This window comes from Callospermophilus lateralis, chromosome 11 (genome assembly GCF_048772815.1).
Source record: "Callospermophilus lateralis isolate mCalLat2 chromosome 11, mCalLat2.hap1, whole genome shotgun sequence".
NCBI lineage: Eukaryota > Metazoa > Chordata > Mammalia > Rodentia > Sciuridae > Callospermophilus > Callospermophilus lateralis.
Genome location: NC_135315.1, coordinates 31,192,702 through 31,212,061, shown reverse-complemented (window position 1 = coordinate 31,212,061; position 19,360 = coordinate 31,192,702). Strand labels below are relative to the sequence as shown.

The 19,360-nt window shown below is 40.2% G+C and overlaps 1 protein-coding gene across 2 annotated transcripts; it reads left to right on the top strand.

Annotated features, from left to right (window-relative positions):
* The first annotated feature begins 763 nt into the window (after positions 1-763).
* Coil (coilin) lies at positions 764-18,604 on the top strand. 2 transcript variants are annotated; one of them, XM_076869572.1, is made up of 7 exons: positions 764-1,013; positions 8,639-9,746; positions 9,875-9,961; positions 10,234-10,281; positions 11,597-11,666; positions 15,911-15,999; positions 18,439-18,604. In XM_076869572.1, exons 1-7 carry the CDS (start codon positions 769-771, stop codon positions 18,520-18,522), a joined length of 1,731 nt encoding a protein of 576 aa, XP_076725687.1. In that variant the 5' UTR covers positions 764-768; the 3' UTR covers positions 18,523-18,604. The 2 variants fall into 2 exon arrangements, with proteins under 2 accessions (XP_076725687.1, XP_076725688.1); XM_076869573.1 differs by lacking the exon at positions 18,439-18,604 and adding an exon at positions 13,029-13,071 and having other exon boundaries at positions 15,911-15,979.
* The last annotated feature ends 756 nt before the right edge of the window (positions 18,605-19,360 follow it).

Sequence of the window (19,360 nt, the reverse complement as noted above, 5' to 3'; positions counted from 1 at the left end):
AAATTCTAGTTCAAGAAATAAATGATATAAAATTTCTGATTTACTTACTAGAAGTAAGTACTCTATTTGATAATATGGATGGTGGTAGATATCAAATGGCTACGGTAATTATAGTCCATTGGAGCCAGGCGCGGTGGTGTATGCTTGTAATCCCAGCTACTTGGGAGGCTGAGGCAGGAGGATCATGAGTTCAAAGCCAGCCTCTGCAATTTAGCTTAAGCCCTAAGCATCTTAGCCAGTCCCTGTCTTTATAAAATATTAAAAAGGACTGGGGATGACTCTCAGTACTTAAGTACCCCTGGATTCAATCCCTGATATAAAAGATATTCCATTGGATGCATAGATAAGAGTGATTAATGGTTTATTTTAAAAATATCAATATTGACAATACATTAGGAATTACATATTTTTCAACTCCATGAAGAATTGCTCAGAGGAAGTGTTTTCAAAAAAACCACGAAACTTCTTTTACATATATGAGCGAATATCTTAGAAATTTCTCACCAGCCACTTGCCTAAATTCGGACCCTACACAATGCTGGGCAGGAAAGGAATAGAGACATTTCATGCACTTATCCCTAACCCTTGTCATGAACAAATCTGAATAGAATCCAACACCTTCCGGGTTCTCACGAAACCTGTCATAGCCACGTGCCACCCATAGGTGGCACACGCTAGCGACCCCGGGTAGTGCGGGGGGGCGGGCCGTCCGAGCACGCCTCTCGGTAGCCCTGTGGTCTCTCTGGGCTTCCGTTGAGCACGAGCAAGATGGCAGCCTCCGAGACGGTTAGGCTACGGCTTCAATTTGATTACCCTCCTCCAGCTACCCCGCATTGCACGGTCTTCTGGCTTCTGGTCGACCTAAACAGATGCCGAGTCGTCACGGATCTCATCAGTCTCATCCGCCAGCGATTCGGCTTCAGTTCTGGGGCCCTTCTAGGTCTCTACCTGGAGGGGGGGCTCTTGCCCCCGGTCGAGAGCGCGCGCTTGGTGAGGGACAACGATTGCCTCAGGTGCGCGCGGCGCGGGGAGACGGCGGCGGGGCGGGCGGCCGGCCGGGGACGCGCCTGCGCACGCCGGGGTCGCCTCCGGCCGGGTTAGGGTGAGACTGGGGAAAAAAAAAAATGCAAATGCATGAACCCCGGAGATCCAGACTGGTCTAGTCAAGGCTGGGGCTGAGGAATCTGCATCCTTAACTAGTGTCGTTCTCCGGGAGCTTCTGATTTTCAGGTGAACCAAACTTGGGGCAGCTCTCATGCTCCTGAACAGGGCAGGTGCTTCTTCCAGCCTTGATTTAGGGAACCCGCACCCAGCCAGGCACTGTGTTCCGTGCACATGGTGGCAAATGTCTGGGAGCCTGGCCTTCCTTGGCATACTCTCAGGGTCATCTGCCCCGAGACCAGACGGAGAAAACAGTCCTGTTTTCTTCCTAACACTCCGGTTGTCCCACTTTAGTTCCTGTGCAGTGTCCGCTGAGACTTCTGGTGGGCGACATTCTGTGTCTCACTAGGCGTTTTGGGTTCACCCAAATAGGTGTTTGGATCCTTCTCTTTGTGCATCAGGACACACAAGAATAATTTAAAATATGCTTTTGGAAATTTTAGAAAATGGTAGGTGAGTATCCAGGGGCAGTTGTAGTATGAATTGCCAATACCTCGTTGGCTCAGTCAGATAGTGAGATGTGATCATTCCAGTTCAGATTCTCATCTTGGACTGATTTGTCACCACCACCTCATTAAGCCTAAGCTACAGTGAATTTCGGAGTTGGGAGCCAGGCTACATCCTGTTGCTTGCCTTTTGTTGTTGAAAATTGCTTTCCCCCGAAGCATGTCAGATTCCCAAGATTTCTTCAGAACATCAGGGAATTTAATTTGGAATAATGACTGTATCTTTGAGTCTCTCTTAAATCAAGAATGCTATGACTTTTAACAATGTTCAGCTGTTTCAAATGACAATTTGAAATAGCCCAAATTTCAAAAAAATGTTCTTTTCTCTTTTTATTGACTGTAATAGGCCTCCATTTGCTCTGAAATTTAGGGACTGATTAAATATTATGGTTGTAAGGACTGTATCCCCTCCTATTAAGTTTACTTTCCCAACTGTCCCCTGCCTAATGAATTAATAACTTATGACTGCTAGCTAAGTACAGTTATACTTCACTTAATGAATCATCTAGGAATTACGTTGTTTATAATGAAGCTCACAATGTCAAAAACAATGGTGAAAGTTGTTGTAAGTAATAATTAGAGCACAATGGCAGGCAGATTCCTTCTAAATGCCTCAAATGCCCAAATGCATATGATGAGAAATCCTCTGCAGGGGCTGATAACAACGTTTCAGTGGTAGAGCACTTGCCTAGTATGTGCAAAGCCCTGGGTCAAATAACCAGCACTTGAGGGGAGAGGGGGACGGACTTCTGTAGCTGGCTTCAATGATAAATAGGGACAATCCTGTAGCAGAAAACTAAATTTGGGAATGTTTTGTTTCATGCTCCCTGAATCATTGTCTTTCCCTGACAAATTCACTTTTTTTTTCAGAGCTACAAAGGAAACATATTCTCTGTTGTCAGTTACCTAATATTGTTGAAGTACACCCAAATACATAGCTTTGTGCTTCTGAATACTATCATCTTGTGTGGTGTAGTCAGTTAGATTGAATAGTTTGATCAACTTATACTGCTAAGTACAGAAGATGATTGAGAAAAGAGAGATCAAGCCAGGTGCAATGGCACATTCCCATAATCCCAGCTACTTGGGAGGCTGAGATAGGAGGACTGAGAAATTGAGCCAGTCTGGTATTTAGCAGTATCCTGTTTCAAATTTTATAAAAATTAAGAAGTCTGGGGCTATAGTTGTGGTTGAGCACTTGGGTTTCATCCCCAGTACTGCCACCTGCCCCCACAAAAAGGAGAGAGATCTGGAACAAAAGTGGTCAGGGAACTGAGCAGTACCTTGAAGTTTGGGCACATATTAGGTGGCTAAAGTGCAGTTGTAGAGGCAAAAAAAAAAAAAAAGAATCAGAGGAGACAAGCCTGCTGATCAGTAGAATTCTGTTGGAGGTGCTGGGGAATTGAGAAGTCTCATGAGGAAAGGTAGAGCCAGGTTGTGAGAATCCTGAGAAATAATCTTTGAGGCCCCTCTGTGCCATTGTCTTTTCCTCATAATTCATTCTCTTAAACCCCAGGAATCTGACTGGACATCTGCACCCAAACTGTTGACAGTGAGCTCCTGAAGTTGGTCTTTAGGTCCCATGAGAAGAGGAAGTGCTCCTTGCTTGGAGACCCCTGTGTTAGTTTGCCAGGGCTGCTATAACAAAATACTGCAGATGGATGGCTTCAGCAACAATGATTTCTCATAATATTACAGATTTGGTTTCTTCTGAGGCTTCTCATTAGTTTGTGGAAGTCATCCTTCTCCCTATGTTCTTACATGGGCTTTTCTCTTTGTGCAATCCAGGTGTTTTTCTTTGTCCAAATTTCCTCTAAGGACACCAGTCAGATTGGATCAGGATCCACCCTAATGGCCTCATCTTGACCTAATCACCTCTTTAAAAGCTGTGTCTCCTCATACAGTCACAAGAGGTACTGGGACTTAGGGCTTCTACATATGAACTTTAAGGGGCCACAGTTGAGCTCATAACAGCCCCCGAAGAGGGTTTCACAGAGGTTTGGTTGCAGCAACTGGTTTGGACAGTGACCAGGTAGAAGAGAGCTTTCAGTTGAAGTCATCCTGTGAGGAAATAAAGTGCACTCCCTCCTCTCTCACTCCCTCCTCTTTCTCTCTTTCAAATGCCTACAGTATTTGATCAAGTGTTAGAGGTGGGTTCTCATTTCATATTCCTGTAGTCAGTACAAAGTCAAACCTCTCTAAAGCGTCTGTGACTCTGTGACTCACAAACTTTGTGCTTTTGGTCAGGTAACTTTTTACCTGTCTGAAGGTGGCAATGTGGCTGCTGCCACCAGCTGCGAGACAGGAGGGAGGCTGCAGGGAACTGGTGGGATCCAAAGGAGTGAAGCTTTCCTATTTCACCTTCCTTGTTGAATTTCATGTTCGGTTGATGAGACAAGTTCATCAAAAATCCACCAACATCTCCTTCAGAGGACTAACAGCGTTCATTGTATTAATGAAAATTAGAACTAACATGGATAGCACTTGTTTTGAGCCAGGCATGCTTTAGATATATAGTTCATTTGAGTACTATAATTATTATCATTATCCTCATTTTTATAGATGAGAAGGGCGGAGGTAATGGTTTTTTAAGAATTAATTACAGTGGCAGAAAGAGGATTTTTAACCCAGGCAATCATTTTGACCTTGGTAAGATGACAGTATAAGAAAGTAGGTGTCAGGTGGGGCAGATGGGCATGTCTATATTTCTGTATAATAAAATCCTAGAAGCAAAATTACAAATATAAAAGGGAGTATTTGCATTTTGATAATACCACCCATTTTTCCCTGCACAGAGTTTGAATAAAAAGTGGAGGATATGTTTTAGAAGTTCCTTGAAATCAAATTTCTGTCATTGCTAATTAATTACCCAGGTAATTCATTTCCGTTTATAAAAGAACAATTGCATTCACTTTTGTTTGTAGAAGACAGCTCCATTTGTTGTCTGTAGTTCATACAGAGAAATGAACATTACTAAAGCAAGCATACCCCCTGTAATTTGAGGGCAGTGGCACATGCCTATAATCCCAGCAGCTTGAGAGGCTAAGGCTGGAGAATCCCTAGTTCAAAGCCAGCCTCAGCAATTTAGTGAAGCCCTAAGCAACTCAGTGAGACCCTGTCTCCAAATACTCTATAGAAAAGGGCTGGAGATATAGCTCAGGGGTTAAGCACCTATGGGTTTAATCCCTGGTGCTAAAAAAAAGAAAAGAAAAAAAAAATGGCAATCAAACAGACTTAAGGAGACCATTTCTTGTTCCCTGGGTGACATTTTGCCTCACTCTGTTCATATTTGTTCCTTGTGGGGAACAGTAGCTAGTGAGGCTGCAGTAATCACAAGTCATACTTTTCAGTCAGATACCTATAAACGCAGTGTCTTAAGGAGGAATAAGGGTCGGGTATGTAACTCAGTGAAAGAGCCCTTGTCTAGCATGCACAAAGCCCTGGGTTCTGTTCCCAGGACCACAAACAAAACAAAACAAAAAAATGGGTGAGGTGATGCTTTAGAAAGCATGATGGTGTTACCAGCTCCAGGGAAAAGTATGAATGCTGCCTAAACTGGGTGCAGCATTTGCTGTCTTGTATGTAGGGACTTAATAAACTACAATGTCAGGAAGTTGAGTAGCTATTTGAAGTTTGGGGAAGAGTTTGATCCTAATTAGTCATCTCACAATTGAAGCTTGAATCATAGCATTGCTAAAAGTTAAACAAATTAATAAAAAATGTCAAGGGAAAAAATCTGATATTCTGAAACTTATTCAATATTAGATTCACAGGATGCCACACTAGATTGTGCCAGTTAAGAATGACTTCTTTGCTGTTAAATATTGAGGCCTTTAGAAGGGAATAGAGAGGATATATTTTTATTTTTATTTTTTTTTTTAAAGGAAAGGAAGGGGAACTGATTTTTTTTTTTTAAGAGAGTGTGACAGAGAGAGAATTTTTAATATTTATTTTTTTTTAGTTTTTGGCGGACAACATCTTTGTTTGTTTGTGGTGCTGAGGATGGAACCTGGGCTGCACGCATGCCAGGCGAGCGCACTACCGCTTGAGCCACATCCCCAGGCCGAGGATATGTTTTTATAATATAAATCCCTGGTCATTGGGCTGGGGATGTGGCTCAAGCGGTAGCGCGCTCGCCTGGCATGCGTGCGGCCCGGGTTCGATTCTCAGCACCACATACAAAGATGTTGTGTCCGCCGATAACTAAAAAAAAATAAATATTAAAAAATTATCTCTCTCTCTCTCTCTCTCTCTCTCTCCTCTCTCACTCTCTTTAAAAAAAAAAAAATCCTTGGTCATTCAGAGTTTTATTTCTGTCTTTATTTTCTCCTGCTCGGTAGCTATTATTTTATCTTGATTTGTGGATTTCTAAATAGTTGTTTGTTGAAAAATAATTGAGGATTTTTCTCATCTACTGCTTTGAGAAGGTAAATCAACAAGATTATTGGGCTTTAAAAAAATTAAGGAATTCGGGCTGGGGTTGTGGCTTGGTGGTAGAGTGCTTGTCTAGCATGTGTGAGGCCCTGGGTTCGATTCTCGACACCACATAAAGATAAATAAATAAAGGTATTGTGTCCATCTACAACTAAAGGATATTTCTAAAAAAAATAAAGAATGCTTATACATATGCCCTTATTCACCAATTAACCCTAACCCCTAACCCTAACCCTAACCAATTATACTTTATTTTCAAATATGACTGTATCTTTCCCTGTTCACTCGGGATTAGCTATTGCCAGTTCATTGGGGAAAATTGCTATTCTGTAATGAAATAATTTTGGATGCAGTGTGTATTAGTCCAGGTTCTCCAGAAAAACAAAACTGTTGCAGGATTTGTGCACAGAGAGACAGGGCACCAGTGTTCCACAGGAAGCAGTGTTTATTTTGTGCCAGCACAGACTCAGCAGATTCACATCCAAAAGCCAAGTTTTGATTGCAGCAGGACTTCCTCTCCTCTTTGCCTCCCATTGCATATTATCCCCTTTGTCTCCCCTATATGGAAAAATATATTTTGTGTGGGTATTCTGTACTATAAGATCATAAAGAAGTTTCCACAGAGCTGTTAGCACAGGGTTGCACATGCAACCCGAGTGTGCCGTACCACCTTTCCTTTGTCTGATGAATGCATATATACATGGTTATTGAAGGCATCATGTTATCTGACAGTCATGCGTGTACATACAGATCTGGCCTTGCTTTGCTGCTGTGCCTGTTTGGAGAGGGCTTCTTCCCCAAAACCAATAGGAAAAACACATGATTTAATATAAGGGATTAACTTACACAGTTGTGGAAGCTGAGAAATCTCAAGATCTGTAGTCAGTAAGCTGGCTACCAGAGGGTCAGTGGTGTGATTCTAATCCAATTCTGACTCTGAAGGCTGGAGAAGACTGATATCCCAGCTTGAAAGGTCAGACAGAAAGCAAATTCTCTATGGCCCTTTTGTTCTCTTTTGGCAATTAATGGATTGGATGAGGCCAACCCACATTCGGAAAAGCAGTTTACATAGTCTTACAATTTAAACGTTAATTTCACCCAGAAATACTCTCATAGACATGCCATGGACAAAAAATAATGCTTAAACAAATGTCTGGGCACCCATACCTCAGGCAAGTTGACACATAAAATTAACCATCACAAACTGTCATGCAATTTTATGGGCATCTGTCACTATTCCAGAGAACATAAATTGTGTAGTATTTCCCTAAGTTTAAACAAAAAATAATAATCAAATCTCATGTTACTTCTTATTATTTTTAAGTATATATTTATTTTAATTGTCAGTTATTGTACATATTTATAGGGAGCGATGATATTGCAGTACGTGTATACAAAGTGTAATGATTTGATGAGGGTCACTGGTATATCTGTTACCTCAGGCATATGTCATTTCTTTGTGTTGGGAACATTCAAAATTCTCTCTACTAGCTATTTGGGAATATTTGTTAATTGTTGTCAACCATAGTTATCCTATGGTGCTGTAGAACACTCTTCCCGGGATCTGATAATCACTATTATATTTTTTATTTCTTTGAAATCAAATTTTTAGCTTCCAAATGTGAGAGTATATAGTATTTTTCTTTCTGCAGCTGCATTATTTTAATTAACAGAATGTCCTCTAGTTCCATTCATGTTGCTGCAAATGAAAGAATTGCATTCCTTTTATGACTGGTCAATATTGCACTGCACACACATATCACATCTTCCTAATCCACTTATCTGTTGATGGGCACCTAGGTTGATTCCATATTTTGGCTATTAAAAATAAAAAAAAGCAACACATTCCAAAACAAAAATGGATAAGTTAGCAATTATTACCTTTTAGGGGAGGTAACATACATGTAGTGAAAGATAATGAGTTTTGAAGCTAGACAGGTTTGAATTGCTTTCCTGCTACTTATCAGCTGGGGATCTCGAGTAACTTACCTGTCTGAACTATAATTTTGTGGCTTGTAAAAAAAAACAAAAATGAAAAAACCTACTTTCTTATGGTTTTTGATCAGAGAAAATGTGTAGAAAATATTTGAGATACGGTATTCAGTAAGTAAAACTGGCCTATGAAAGTTTTTTTAAATATTTATTTTTTAGTTTTAGGTGGACACAATATCTTTTTTTAGAGGGAGAGAGAGAGAGAGAGAGAGAGAATTTCAATATTTATTTTTCAGTTTTTGGCGGACACAACATCTTTGTCTGTATGTGGTGCTGAGGATCGAACCCGGGCCGCACGCATGCCAGGCAAGCGTGCTACCACTTGAGCCACATCCCCAGCCCTGGCCTATGAAAGTTGACCATAAGTTGTGCTATATGGGCCATTTTGTCAAAAAGAGCCTTTGTTTTCCTTAAGTGACATGACAGTTTTTCACTGCTGGTAGTGACCATTTGCAGAATCATCTCTGTGTATAGCTACATCCTGGAGACATACTTATGAATTGCTCACTCTAGCTTTCTCTCTTGTTTTTTTTTTTTTTTGACAGAGTTAAGTTAGAAGAGAGAGAAATTCCTGAGACTTCTGTAGTAGTCAGTAATGGAGATGATATTCCTTTACCATCTAGAAAAGCAAAGAAGCGGGCTTATAAGTTGGAGGAGGATGAAGAATCAGAACTAGGTTGTAGATATTCAAAGAAGCAGTGGAAGAAGCAAGACAACAATAATATTAATGAGAAGGTCGTGGATCTGGAACCAAAAGCTGTCACAGAACAGACTGGGAGGAAAAAAGGCAAGAGAAAAAATAAAGCAACATGTTGCCCAGTGGATGAGGAGGAAGAAGACACCAAAAAGAGAACACCAAAGAAAAAGGAGAAATATGAAAATAAAAAACAGACCAAGAATTCCAAGTGTCCTAAAGCACAGATGTCAAAAGAGGGGATCATCCAGAAGTATACTCCTCAGAAAGGTTCTTCTAAAAACAGTCTTGTCAAAGTCAGAAGAAAAGGTGGGGGAGTCACAAGTTCAAAAGACAGCCCCAATTCCTCCTCGGAGTCTGAGTCTAGTTCTAGTCCGGATTCGAACAGTGATGATATCAGCAATGTCACATTGGAGGTTAGAAATTCTTCAGAGAAACTATCAACTGAGTTATCAAAAGAAGGACCCTTTACAAAAAATACAGTTGTAAACAAACTGGTTGCAAAAGCTGCCATTACCACCAGCAAAGGCAAGATCAGAGCCTCATCTTCTAGTTCAGATTCCGCGTCAGATTCAGAGGAGCAGTGCATTGTGTCCAAGAGCACTCCGGAGTATGCTACAGATTTCCTAAAGACAGTAGGCCTCTTTTCAGGAAGGGGCTGTCCAGGTCCAGGGCTGACAGTACAGACTCCAAGTTCCATAGGGTGGAAATTTTGGGAATCAAATACTAGCAAACAGGCTCCTGGTCCTCTTCCCAGTGTGTCTCTCCCCACCAGTTTAGGAAGAGGATGGGGGAGAGGAGAGGACCTTCTTTCTTGGAAGGGAACAAGAGGTCGGGGCATGCGAGGGAGAGGTCGAGGACGAGGGCACGCTGTTTCCTGTGTTTTAAATACTAGCACTGAATATCAGAAGCAGCAGCAATTAAATGAGATAGTAACAAATTCATCTACTATTATCCAGGTAAGTATTGTTTATTATGAGTTGACTACTTTCTCCATGGGGAAAGTAGTCATGTCACATGGACTCCATGTCATGGGCTCCCATTTTCTCACCAGTAATGAAGTCACGTGACTAATGCTGTTTTTCAGAATCCAGTAGCAATACACAAGAAGGACTATAGTCTATTACCACTGTTAGCAGCTGCCCCTCAAGTCGGAGAGAAGATTGCATTTAAGGTATATTTTAAAACAGCAACAATTACAACAAAAAAGGTTAGCTCCCCTTCCAAATAAACTTATTTAGCAAGTCATGTTGAATAATATTTATAAAAACCCTTTTCCCTGGAACACCAGTGTGACCACAGTTTCATGGATGGGGCCTCAGACTGGTGAGGGTGGGCACTGCATGTTTTCTTCCAGGGGCAGGTTGGTAAGACAGAGGAGCCATGGGGAAAAGAGAGGATAAGAGAGAGGGCTTGTGTACTCTAGGTTTTTTCCTTCTTTTTTAGCTTTTGGAACTAACATCTGATTACTCTCCTGATGTCTCTGACTACAAGGTAAGCTTGTTTATTTAAAAATAATTAATTCAGCTGGACATGTTAGCGTGTGCCTATGGTCCCAACTGCTCAGGAGGCTAAGGCAGAAACAGCTTCAGCCAGGAGTTCAGGGCCAGCATAGGCAACATAGTGAGACAAAGTTGTCAGTATACTATTAAGATTAAAGTTATATTTAATACTACTTGCTTGGATAAAATAGTTCTTTTTTTCCATTAAAGTCATAAAGTAGAAGATTAAATTACTTATCAAAGTGAAAACTTTTTAAAATCATCACTGTTGTTGGGAGTGGTGGCACACGCTTGTAATCCCAGTGGCTGGGGCAGCTGAGGCAGGAGGATCTCGAGTTTAAACCTAGCCTTGGCAACTCAGTGAGGCCCTAAGCAATTCAGCAAAACCCTGTCTCTAAATAAAATATTAAAAAAAGGGCTAGGGATGTGGCTCAGTGGCTAAGTGCCCCTGGGTTAAATCTCTGGTACAAAATAAAAAAAAAGATGAGTCCTATATTTTTGCTTTCATCTTAAGTGCTGTTTTCTAGCTTGATCAGTTGATTTAATTTAATTTAATTCTATTCCAAAGAAAATAGTCTCTCAAGGCCCTTGACCCCCACCAAACCTGGTTTTTAGAAGTACCTGTTGTCTATACTCAGAAAGCCTGGGTAGGTGCAGGAGGAACCGATTAGTTGGCCTTCCTGTGTGTCCCCAAAGACCACCCATTGTCTCATTGCCCACCAGCAACCATAGGGTAATGCCTCCTCTTGATGCATTTGAAAACCAGCTCCTAAATCTGAGGGACCTGAGAGGAAGGAATTTATAAACTTACCAGTAAGAAAGTACCTTCCTGTTTCAGCCTTAAGGGACTGTACTCAGCCCTTAGGATGGCCCCGACAGCATCAGAAATGGGAGTCGCACCACTGGGGTATGGGTGGCCTCTCCTATTAAAGGCTGTGATAGCCAGTCCCACCTGAGTACATCATCCTAGCCTATTTTTCTCCATTTCTCTTATTTAGTGACTTTTGATGACCTAGTGTATTCTTGGCCTTTCTTTAAGTTCTGTAGATGTCTACCATTTATGATTAAAATGTATCTATTTTGCCTCTGAATATATTTCAGTATATTTCAGTTAAATGATTATAAATCTGCTGTTCTTATAGCTTTCCCCTACATGTTGATTTATTTTTAATGCTTTTTATTGAAATAGAATTCAAACACATAAAACTTGCTTTTTTAACCATTTTAAAGTCTACAATTCAGTGGTTTATAGTATTTTCACAGTGTTTTATATGTTGATTTTTGACTTGGACTTTTATTTTTGAAAGGAAGGAAAAATATTAAGCCACAATCCAGAGACCCAGCAAGTAGATATAGAAATTCTCTCATCCTTACCTGGTGAGTCTTTTGGAAATGAATTTGAAAATTTAGACTCTTCATATCTACAATGGCTTCTGAATAGCATTAATATACAGAGATGTTCTCTTTCTCAACTTAACCTACCACCTGTAACTGGCTGTGTTCACCACTCTGTCCACACCCCACACCTCTGGGGCCTGCACACCTAATCCTTGGATTGTGTCTACTAAGATATATTGGATTGGTTCTCAAAGCTGGTGGGCTACTTATTCTTATTGTATTTGTGTGACTTCATAAAGGATTATATGAGCTGGTGAAAACTGATTTCAAAAAGAGTTATTTTTAGGAAACAATTGAATGCTGACTCAGGAGTATTACTGAAAAAAAAAAGCTATTAAATTATATATGAGTGGGTCAGCTATAAAAGATTGGGAAGACTTTGGTAAAAGTCTAAGAAGGTTCTGTCCTTAGTTGCCTTGCAAAGTTTTGCATTCTTACATCACTTTAAAAAGAAAATCCTGGGCTGGGATTGTGGTTCAGTGGTCGAGCTCTTGCCTAGCATGTGTGAGGCACTGGGTTTGAATTTCAGCACCACATATAAACAAACAAATAAATGAATGAATAAAAAAATAAAATCTAAAAAGAAAGAAAGAAAATCCCAAATTGGAACTTATAGACAATGTATTAGGGGTATGGTTTATAAAAGAAAGACAGACATCTCTATTTAGTAAACTCAAGACCTACTTAGCTGTCTTTCAAAAAGATTGGCAAAATAAAATGTCTACAATGTGTGTATATACATATACTCTCACATTTTATTTTTTTGGTGGTGCTGGGAATCAAACTCAGGGTCTTGCGTGTCTTAGTTGAGTATTTGCACATTATTGTCACTGGTTCCCTGCTTTGTCTTGATTAATCCTACCTGTTGTTCTAGATAAGACAGCTTTTATCACAAGGACCTGGAACTTAAAATATGTTGCAGGGGTCCCTAATCAGAGAGCAGGGGAGTTGACTTTCTCTTTAGCAGACTCTAAAGCAATTAATTTTTTCCTTATACAAGTCAGTGAATGAAAGACTAAAAATTCCACCGAGCATGGGGCACATAACTGTAATCCCAGCCACTTGGGATTTCGAGTTCAAAGCCAGCCTCAGCAAGAGCAAGGCTGAGCAACTCAGCGAGACCCTGTCTCAAAATAAAATCCAAAGTCAGGCTTGGGATGTGGCTCAGTGGTCAAGTGCCCCTGAGTTCAATCCCTGGTTGGAAAAAAAGTGGTAAAAAATTTAAAAGTCATCACCAAAAAATAATAATAATAGTAAAAAGGGCTGGGGATATAGCTCAGTGATAGAGCATCACTGGGATCAATGTTCCGTATACCTAACTAATACCCCTCCCCCCCCAAGAAAAGAAGATGATGATGATGACAATGACAGCTGGAAAGCCAGTGTAAGTTATATCTAAACATTTACTTAATATCACAAAGGGATTTTGTTGAAAAACTCTTTTGACTGATTTCTGTCTATTGAACTTTTGAATCTTTCTTTCTCCCACTCCTTCCTCCCAGTACTAGGAACTGAACCCAGGGGCGCTTCACCCCTGAGGCTTTTTTTTTTTTTTTTTTTTTTTTTTTTTGACATAGGATCTTGCTAAAGTTGGTCTTGAACTTGTGATTCACCTTCGTCAGCCTCCTGAGCTGCTGGGATTACAGGCGTATGCCACCATGCCCGGTTTTTTCCATATTTTTAGTGGAACGTTTTAGTTGTACATAGTGATGGGATTTGTTGTTATATTTATGCATGCTATCTATCTATCTATCTATCTATCTATCTATCTATCTATTTATTTATTGGTACTAGGAATTGAATTCAGGGGCACTCAACCACCGAGTCACATCCCCAGCTCTATTTTGTATTTTATTTAGAGACAGGTTCTCACTGAGTTGCTTAGCACCTTACCATTGCTGAGGTTGGCTTTGAACTTGTAATCCTCCTGTCTCAGCCTCCCAAGCTGCTGGGATTACAGGTGTGTGCCACCACGCCTGGCCTTGTGCGTGCTATTTTTAATTTTGAGATAGGATCTTGCTAAGTTGCCAAGGCTGGCCTAAAACTTGCTATCCTCTTTCCTCAGTCTATAGCATTGCGGGGATTACAGGTGTAGGCCATGGGGCCCAGCTCTAGCTTTCTCCAGATGAGGTTTTATTTATAGAAATCCCTATTCTTAGGAATGATGGACAGAAGTTTGTGCTTGGTCAAATTCCAGTGACACAAACCTAATTACTGCATGTCAAGTTGTTGACAATGACAATATCTAATTACAATTTTTCTTTTTTGGTGCATATGTATATGGTACTGGAGATTGAACCCAAGAGCACTGTACCACTGAGATATCCCCAGCCCTTTTAATTTTTATTTTTATTTTTAGACAGTGTCTTGCTAAGTTGCCCAGACTGATCTTGAACTTGTGATCCTCCTACCTCAGCCTCCTGAGTCACTAGGGTTACAGGCATGTGCCACCATGCCTGGCTAGCACTTTTCTTTGGGGCATCAAGAAATGACTACTCCTAGGTGTGGTGGCACATACCTGTAATCTCAGCAATTTAGCAAGGCCCTAAGCCACTTAGCATCTCCAAATAAAAAATTAAAAAGGGCTAGGGATATAGTTCAGTGGTAAAGTGCCTCTGCGTTCAATCCCTAATGCCAAAAAACAAAACAAACCAAACAACCCCCTGGGCACAGGCATATGCGATCCTAGCAACTTGGGAAGCTGAGGCAGGAGGGTCACAAGTTGGAGGCCAGCTTCAGATAGTTAGCAAAACCCTGTTGCAAAAAAATTAAAAGGGTGGGGAATGTAGCTCAGTGGTAGAGTACCCCTAGTTTCAATTTCCAGTATTGGAAAACAAAAACGAAAAAACTACCTGTTCTTTAAGAAAAATACAAGTCGTTCTCAATTTACATAGTTCTGATATACATGAATTTCAGTTACCATGGTTTGGTTAAATACTAAGTAGTGTCTTTCCCCCAACAATACCAGGCAAGTATTTAGCATCAGTCCCCCACAATACTAGGTATGTTAACTGTAATTGCATTAAGTACTGATAGTTCTTCAGTCCACAAATCACTGTGTAAATAACAGATGTGCCTCCTGATGAGTGACGAGTCACGTCACTTCTTTCAGAGTCTGTCACTGACTGCTCACTGTACATCTAACATTCTATACAGATGGCAGATGGTTGTGCTGCCTCCTTGTCTCTTAGTGTAAAACCACGTACATTTTTTAAAAACATTTTAAAAACATGAAAGCACAGTAGAGAAACAAAAGTGAGAATGCTGGACGTGCCCTCGCCTGCGTCAGTGGAGTCACAGGTGAAGTGGCTGACTGGGGAAGTCCACTCTGCCACTTTTGTAAACTTCCTGACATATAGAAGGCGGCTGTGATGAAAAGTCCCAGCAGTGGCACCAGTGGAAAGCTTCACTAAGATTCCACACAGTGAAAAGGAAACGCTCAGAGACACTTCTTGACATTAGAAGCTCTGAGAATAAAATGTTGAAAGCTGATCCACACCTCGAAGGGACTGTGATAGTCTGCCAGGCAGGGAAAAGCTGTGCCATCTGTAGCGTAAGCCACATGACATGACGGCAGCATCGTTCCAACCACCCTCGATAAGTTTCTTATGAAGAAATAAAGTGCTTTACCTTTCAATGTCTAATGTTTGAAATAAAAATGGACTACAAAAATATTTTTACTAATTTTCATTTCTCTATATAGTGAGGGTCTTTGATGTTTTGATGACAATTTTGAAAAATTTCAAGACAACCATATTTTTTCCCGTTGATTGATAAGATAGTTTTGTCTCGCAGGGTTTTTTTTCCCCAATCCCATACTACTGTGGGAGCCTGAAACCTGCCTCTGTTTCCAAATAGTATGCATATGTGATTTCTGGGACTGAATGACATTGTATATCACCTTGCCTTATTGAAACATATAAATTATCTTTTTGAATCATCTTGTGGTTCAATGTTCAATTCTGGGATTAGTAGTGACAGTTCCTCAAGCTCATTTTAAAGGAAAGGTTGTTGATGAACCGTCAGGAAGTGACCATGTTGTGGCACTGGTTCTCTAAGGGTTGTCTGTGAGGAGCGCTCCCCGATCTCTTGTACACCCAACTTGTGTATCAGTTGGTGATTTATTTGTGACTGTTTTCCCAATGATAGAAATTCTCTATAGAGAAATATTTAAACTATTGAGGAATAACTTATTGTCTTTTATCCCTGCCTTCTGGTTTCAGCCTTGAAAGAACCTGGGAAATTTGATTTGGTTTATCACAATGAAAATGGAACCGAGATAGTTGAGTATGCTGTGACACAGGAGAGGAAGGTAGGCATGCTTCTCTTCTTGCCTTGTTTGGTCAGTCATTCTTTTTTTTTTTTTTTGGTCATTTTCTTTTGAATGGTAATGTGGGATATGGAAGGTGACATTGTAGCTTCCCAAATTGCTTATATTAAAACCATAAAGGGGCCGGGCACCATGGTGCACGCCTGTAATCCCCATGGCTCGTAAGGATGAGACAGAAGGATTGCAAGTTCAAAGCCAGCCTCAGCAACAGTGAGGCGCTAAGCAATTCAATGAGACCCTGTCTCTAAATAAAATACAAAATAGTGCTGGGGATGTGGCTCAGTGGTTGAGTGCCCCTGAGTTTAATCCCCAGTACCAAAAAAAAAAAAAAAAAAAAACCCATAAAGGATCTAGGCCATGGGGGCAGCTAGTCTTTGCTGTTGAGCGGCAGTAACAAGTGCCAGATGCTGAGTTGGTGCCATCATGTACCTCAAAGTGCCTATGTGATAAGATACTCAAACTTTTGTTTGATAGTGTGGAGTTGCTTACAAGCATAGTTATATAGGGATTCCAGTAGAAAAACTTTATTGGCATGTACAATTCATAAAAAGTGCACATAAATGTATAGCTTGAACAATTTTTACAAATGATCATATCTACATAATCAGACTTAGATAAAGAAATAAAACATAGCTGGGCACAGTGGCACACACTTATAATCCCAGCACCTTGGGAGGTTGAGGCAGGAGGATTGTGAGTTCAAAGTCAGCCTCAGCAACAGCGAGGCACTAAACAACTCAGTGAGACCCTGTCTCAATAAAATACAAAATAGGGCTGGGGATGTGGCTCAGTGGTCAAGTGCCCCTGAGTTCAATCCCCAGTACCAAAAAAAGAAAGAAAGAAAGAGAGAGAGAGAGAGAGAGAGAGAGAGAGGGAGAGAGAGAGAGAAAGAGAGAAAGAAAGAAAAAAATAGAATATGAACAGCCTCCAGGAGCTTCCATCCTGTGCCCTTGTGGTCACTCCTTACTCCCAGAATATTTATACTGAAGAAAATGTTTTCTTAAGACTCTTGTATTTGGAATGTTGTGAATCTTATTCTGGAAGTTTCACTATTGAAAATTCACATTTCATCTGAAATGTTAAGTCTTGGAAGCACTAATCAAACTATATGTTTTCCTGTGTTTTTTAGGTGGATGATACTTTTTTGTCCCAAAGTGCATTTTTAGGGTTGTGACAGGATTGGCAGTTTGGCCCAATCCCCTGTTCTTCTTTATCTGCAATATAAGAGCTTTATTTATTTATTTTTCTTAAAATGTATTCCTGGAAGACTGCATTGGAAAATTGAACCTTGGAGGATTTTTCACTATGCATTTTTTTGGGGGGGTGGGGGCACTGGGGATTGAACCCAGGGGTGCTTAACTACTGAGCCACATTCACTATGCCCTTTTAAACAAAGTCTTGAAGTAGAATACAGAGCCAGTAATTACTGGGGTTTTTTAAAAAAATTTTTTTAGATGTTGATGGACTTTTATTTTATTTATATGCAGTACTGAGAATCGAACCCAGTGCCTCCCTCACATGCTAGGCTAGAGCTCCACCACTGAGCCACATCCCAGCTGTCATTACTCTTTTTTGACACTAGATGGCTCTCAGTATACATCCATGTGGCCCAGCGTTAGTGATTACTTGTAAATTGTAGTTCTTGTTTTCAGGCAGCATAGAATAAGAACTACTGAGCTTCCAAGAAGGGCATGGGCAGCCTAGTGATACACACTTGGCCACATCTAGCTCCCAAGAAATCTGCAGGCCACCTGTCCACAGGGGAAATCCTTTTGGCACTTGTAACCTCTTACTCCTGCATTTTCTCAGTCCCTACAACCCCCAGTTGTAAACAAAAGATGAAATGTGTTTAATGTTAAACTTAAGCTACATTTTAGGGAAATGAATTCTTATGTCCTAATTAAACTCAGTTTACTGGGACTCAAATTATTCCAGTTCTCAACCATCCTGCACAATAGAAATTTGCCTTCATTGAAGAGTCTGATGTCCATAGTCCAGTCCAAGTTCATCTAGTCTGGGAGCCCCTGGACCAAGGAAGATGCTCTTCAGTTTTAATTTGCATGCCATAGATATTTATTGAAACGTGTATTGATTGATTTGTAATGAGAAATATTATTCTACAAAGAGTGAGATTAACCCTGAATGGTGGGATCTTGACTAACTTAAATTTTCTTTTTTTGGTACTGGGAATTGAACTTAGGGGCACTCAATTACTGAGCCACACCCCACCCCTATTTTGTATTTTATTTAGAGACAGGATCTCACTGAGTTGCTCAGTGCCTCACCATTGCTGAGGCTGGCTTTGAACTTGATCTTCCTGCCTTGACCTCCCAAACTGCTGGGATTACTTAATTTTTTAACTTACTAAATCCTATATGACCTCAAAATGAAGTGCTTAAACTATTTTGTATTTTTCCTCAGATCACTGTTTTTTGGAGAGAGTTGATTGATCCAAGACTGATTCTTGAATCTCCAAGTACCACCTCAAGTATAGAACATGTCTGAGGATGACCTTTCCACCTCATAGTTTATAAATGTCTTTTTTGTGAAAGTGACTATAACCTGAACTTTTTTTTTTTTTTTTTTTTTAAAGAGCATTTGAAAGTCTGGATTTTTTGTTATCTTCATTTGCTTGCATAGGGGAAAAAAAAAATCTACCTCATCATTTAAAATAATATGGGTGGTTTGTAGACCCCCTGATTTTTCTTCAAGTTGATTTCAGTTAACAAAAGTTAGAACTTGACATTCCCTGCAGACATTGTTATATCCCAATAGTCTGGTTTCTTCTCATTTTCTATTTTTTTGACCATTAAGTAGCGATCGTCAGTAGGAGTTTATAATACCAAGTACAAGAATGTGCTGCGTATCTTGTTTCAATAAGTTTCATTAAGTAACATTTTAAAATATTAAAGCATGTTGCTTGAAATTTTTTAACATTTGAGTTGTTCCATTAAACATGGAGCATCTTATAAATTTCAAGTATGTTATACTTGAAATTGCCAAGAGTTAACAGATAGTTGGGTTTGTTGCAGACAGTGGGTTCAAGAATCCTTTCACATTTTCCTAATTTAAAAATTAAGGATTCTCAGGACCCTGTGTAAGAGCAGTGTGCCTGGAGGAGAACTGTGTTACCTTGGGTAGGGGATTTGCTGTGGGACTTAAGACCAAGGAACATGTTATCTTGCTACAAGATGCCAGGCACCTGCTCAGTGGGTTGGAGTGAGGATCTTGAACAGAAACTTCCTTTTTTTTTTCTGTTATTACTCAATACAAAGCAAAAATGGCTAAATATATACTGTGAAAAAGGCTTTCTTCTAACAAAAGATCAGATCCTCCTTCAGCT

Bases quoted from the DNA above. Each gene is read 5' to 3' on its own strand.
- Coil (XM_076869572.1), top strand. From the start codon at position 769: ATGGCAGCCTCCGAGACGGTTAGGCTACGGCTTCAATTTGATTACCCT. The intron at 9,747-9,874 runs GTAAGTATTGTT...GCTGTTTTTCAG, and splicing joins ATTCATCTACTATTATCCAG to AATCCAGTAGCAATACACAA. The intron at 16,000-18,438 runs GTAGGCATGCTT...ATTTTTCCTCAG, and splicing joins CTGTGACACAGGAGAGGAAG to ATCACTGTTTTTTGGAGAGA.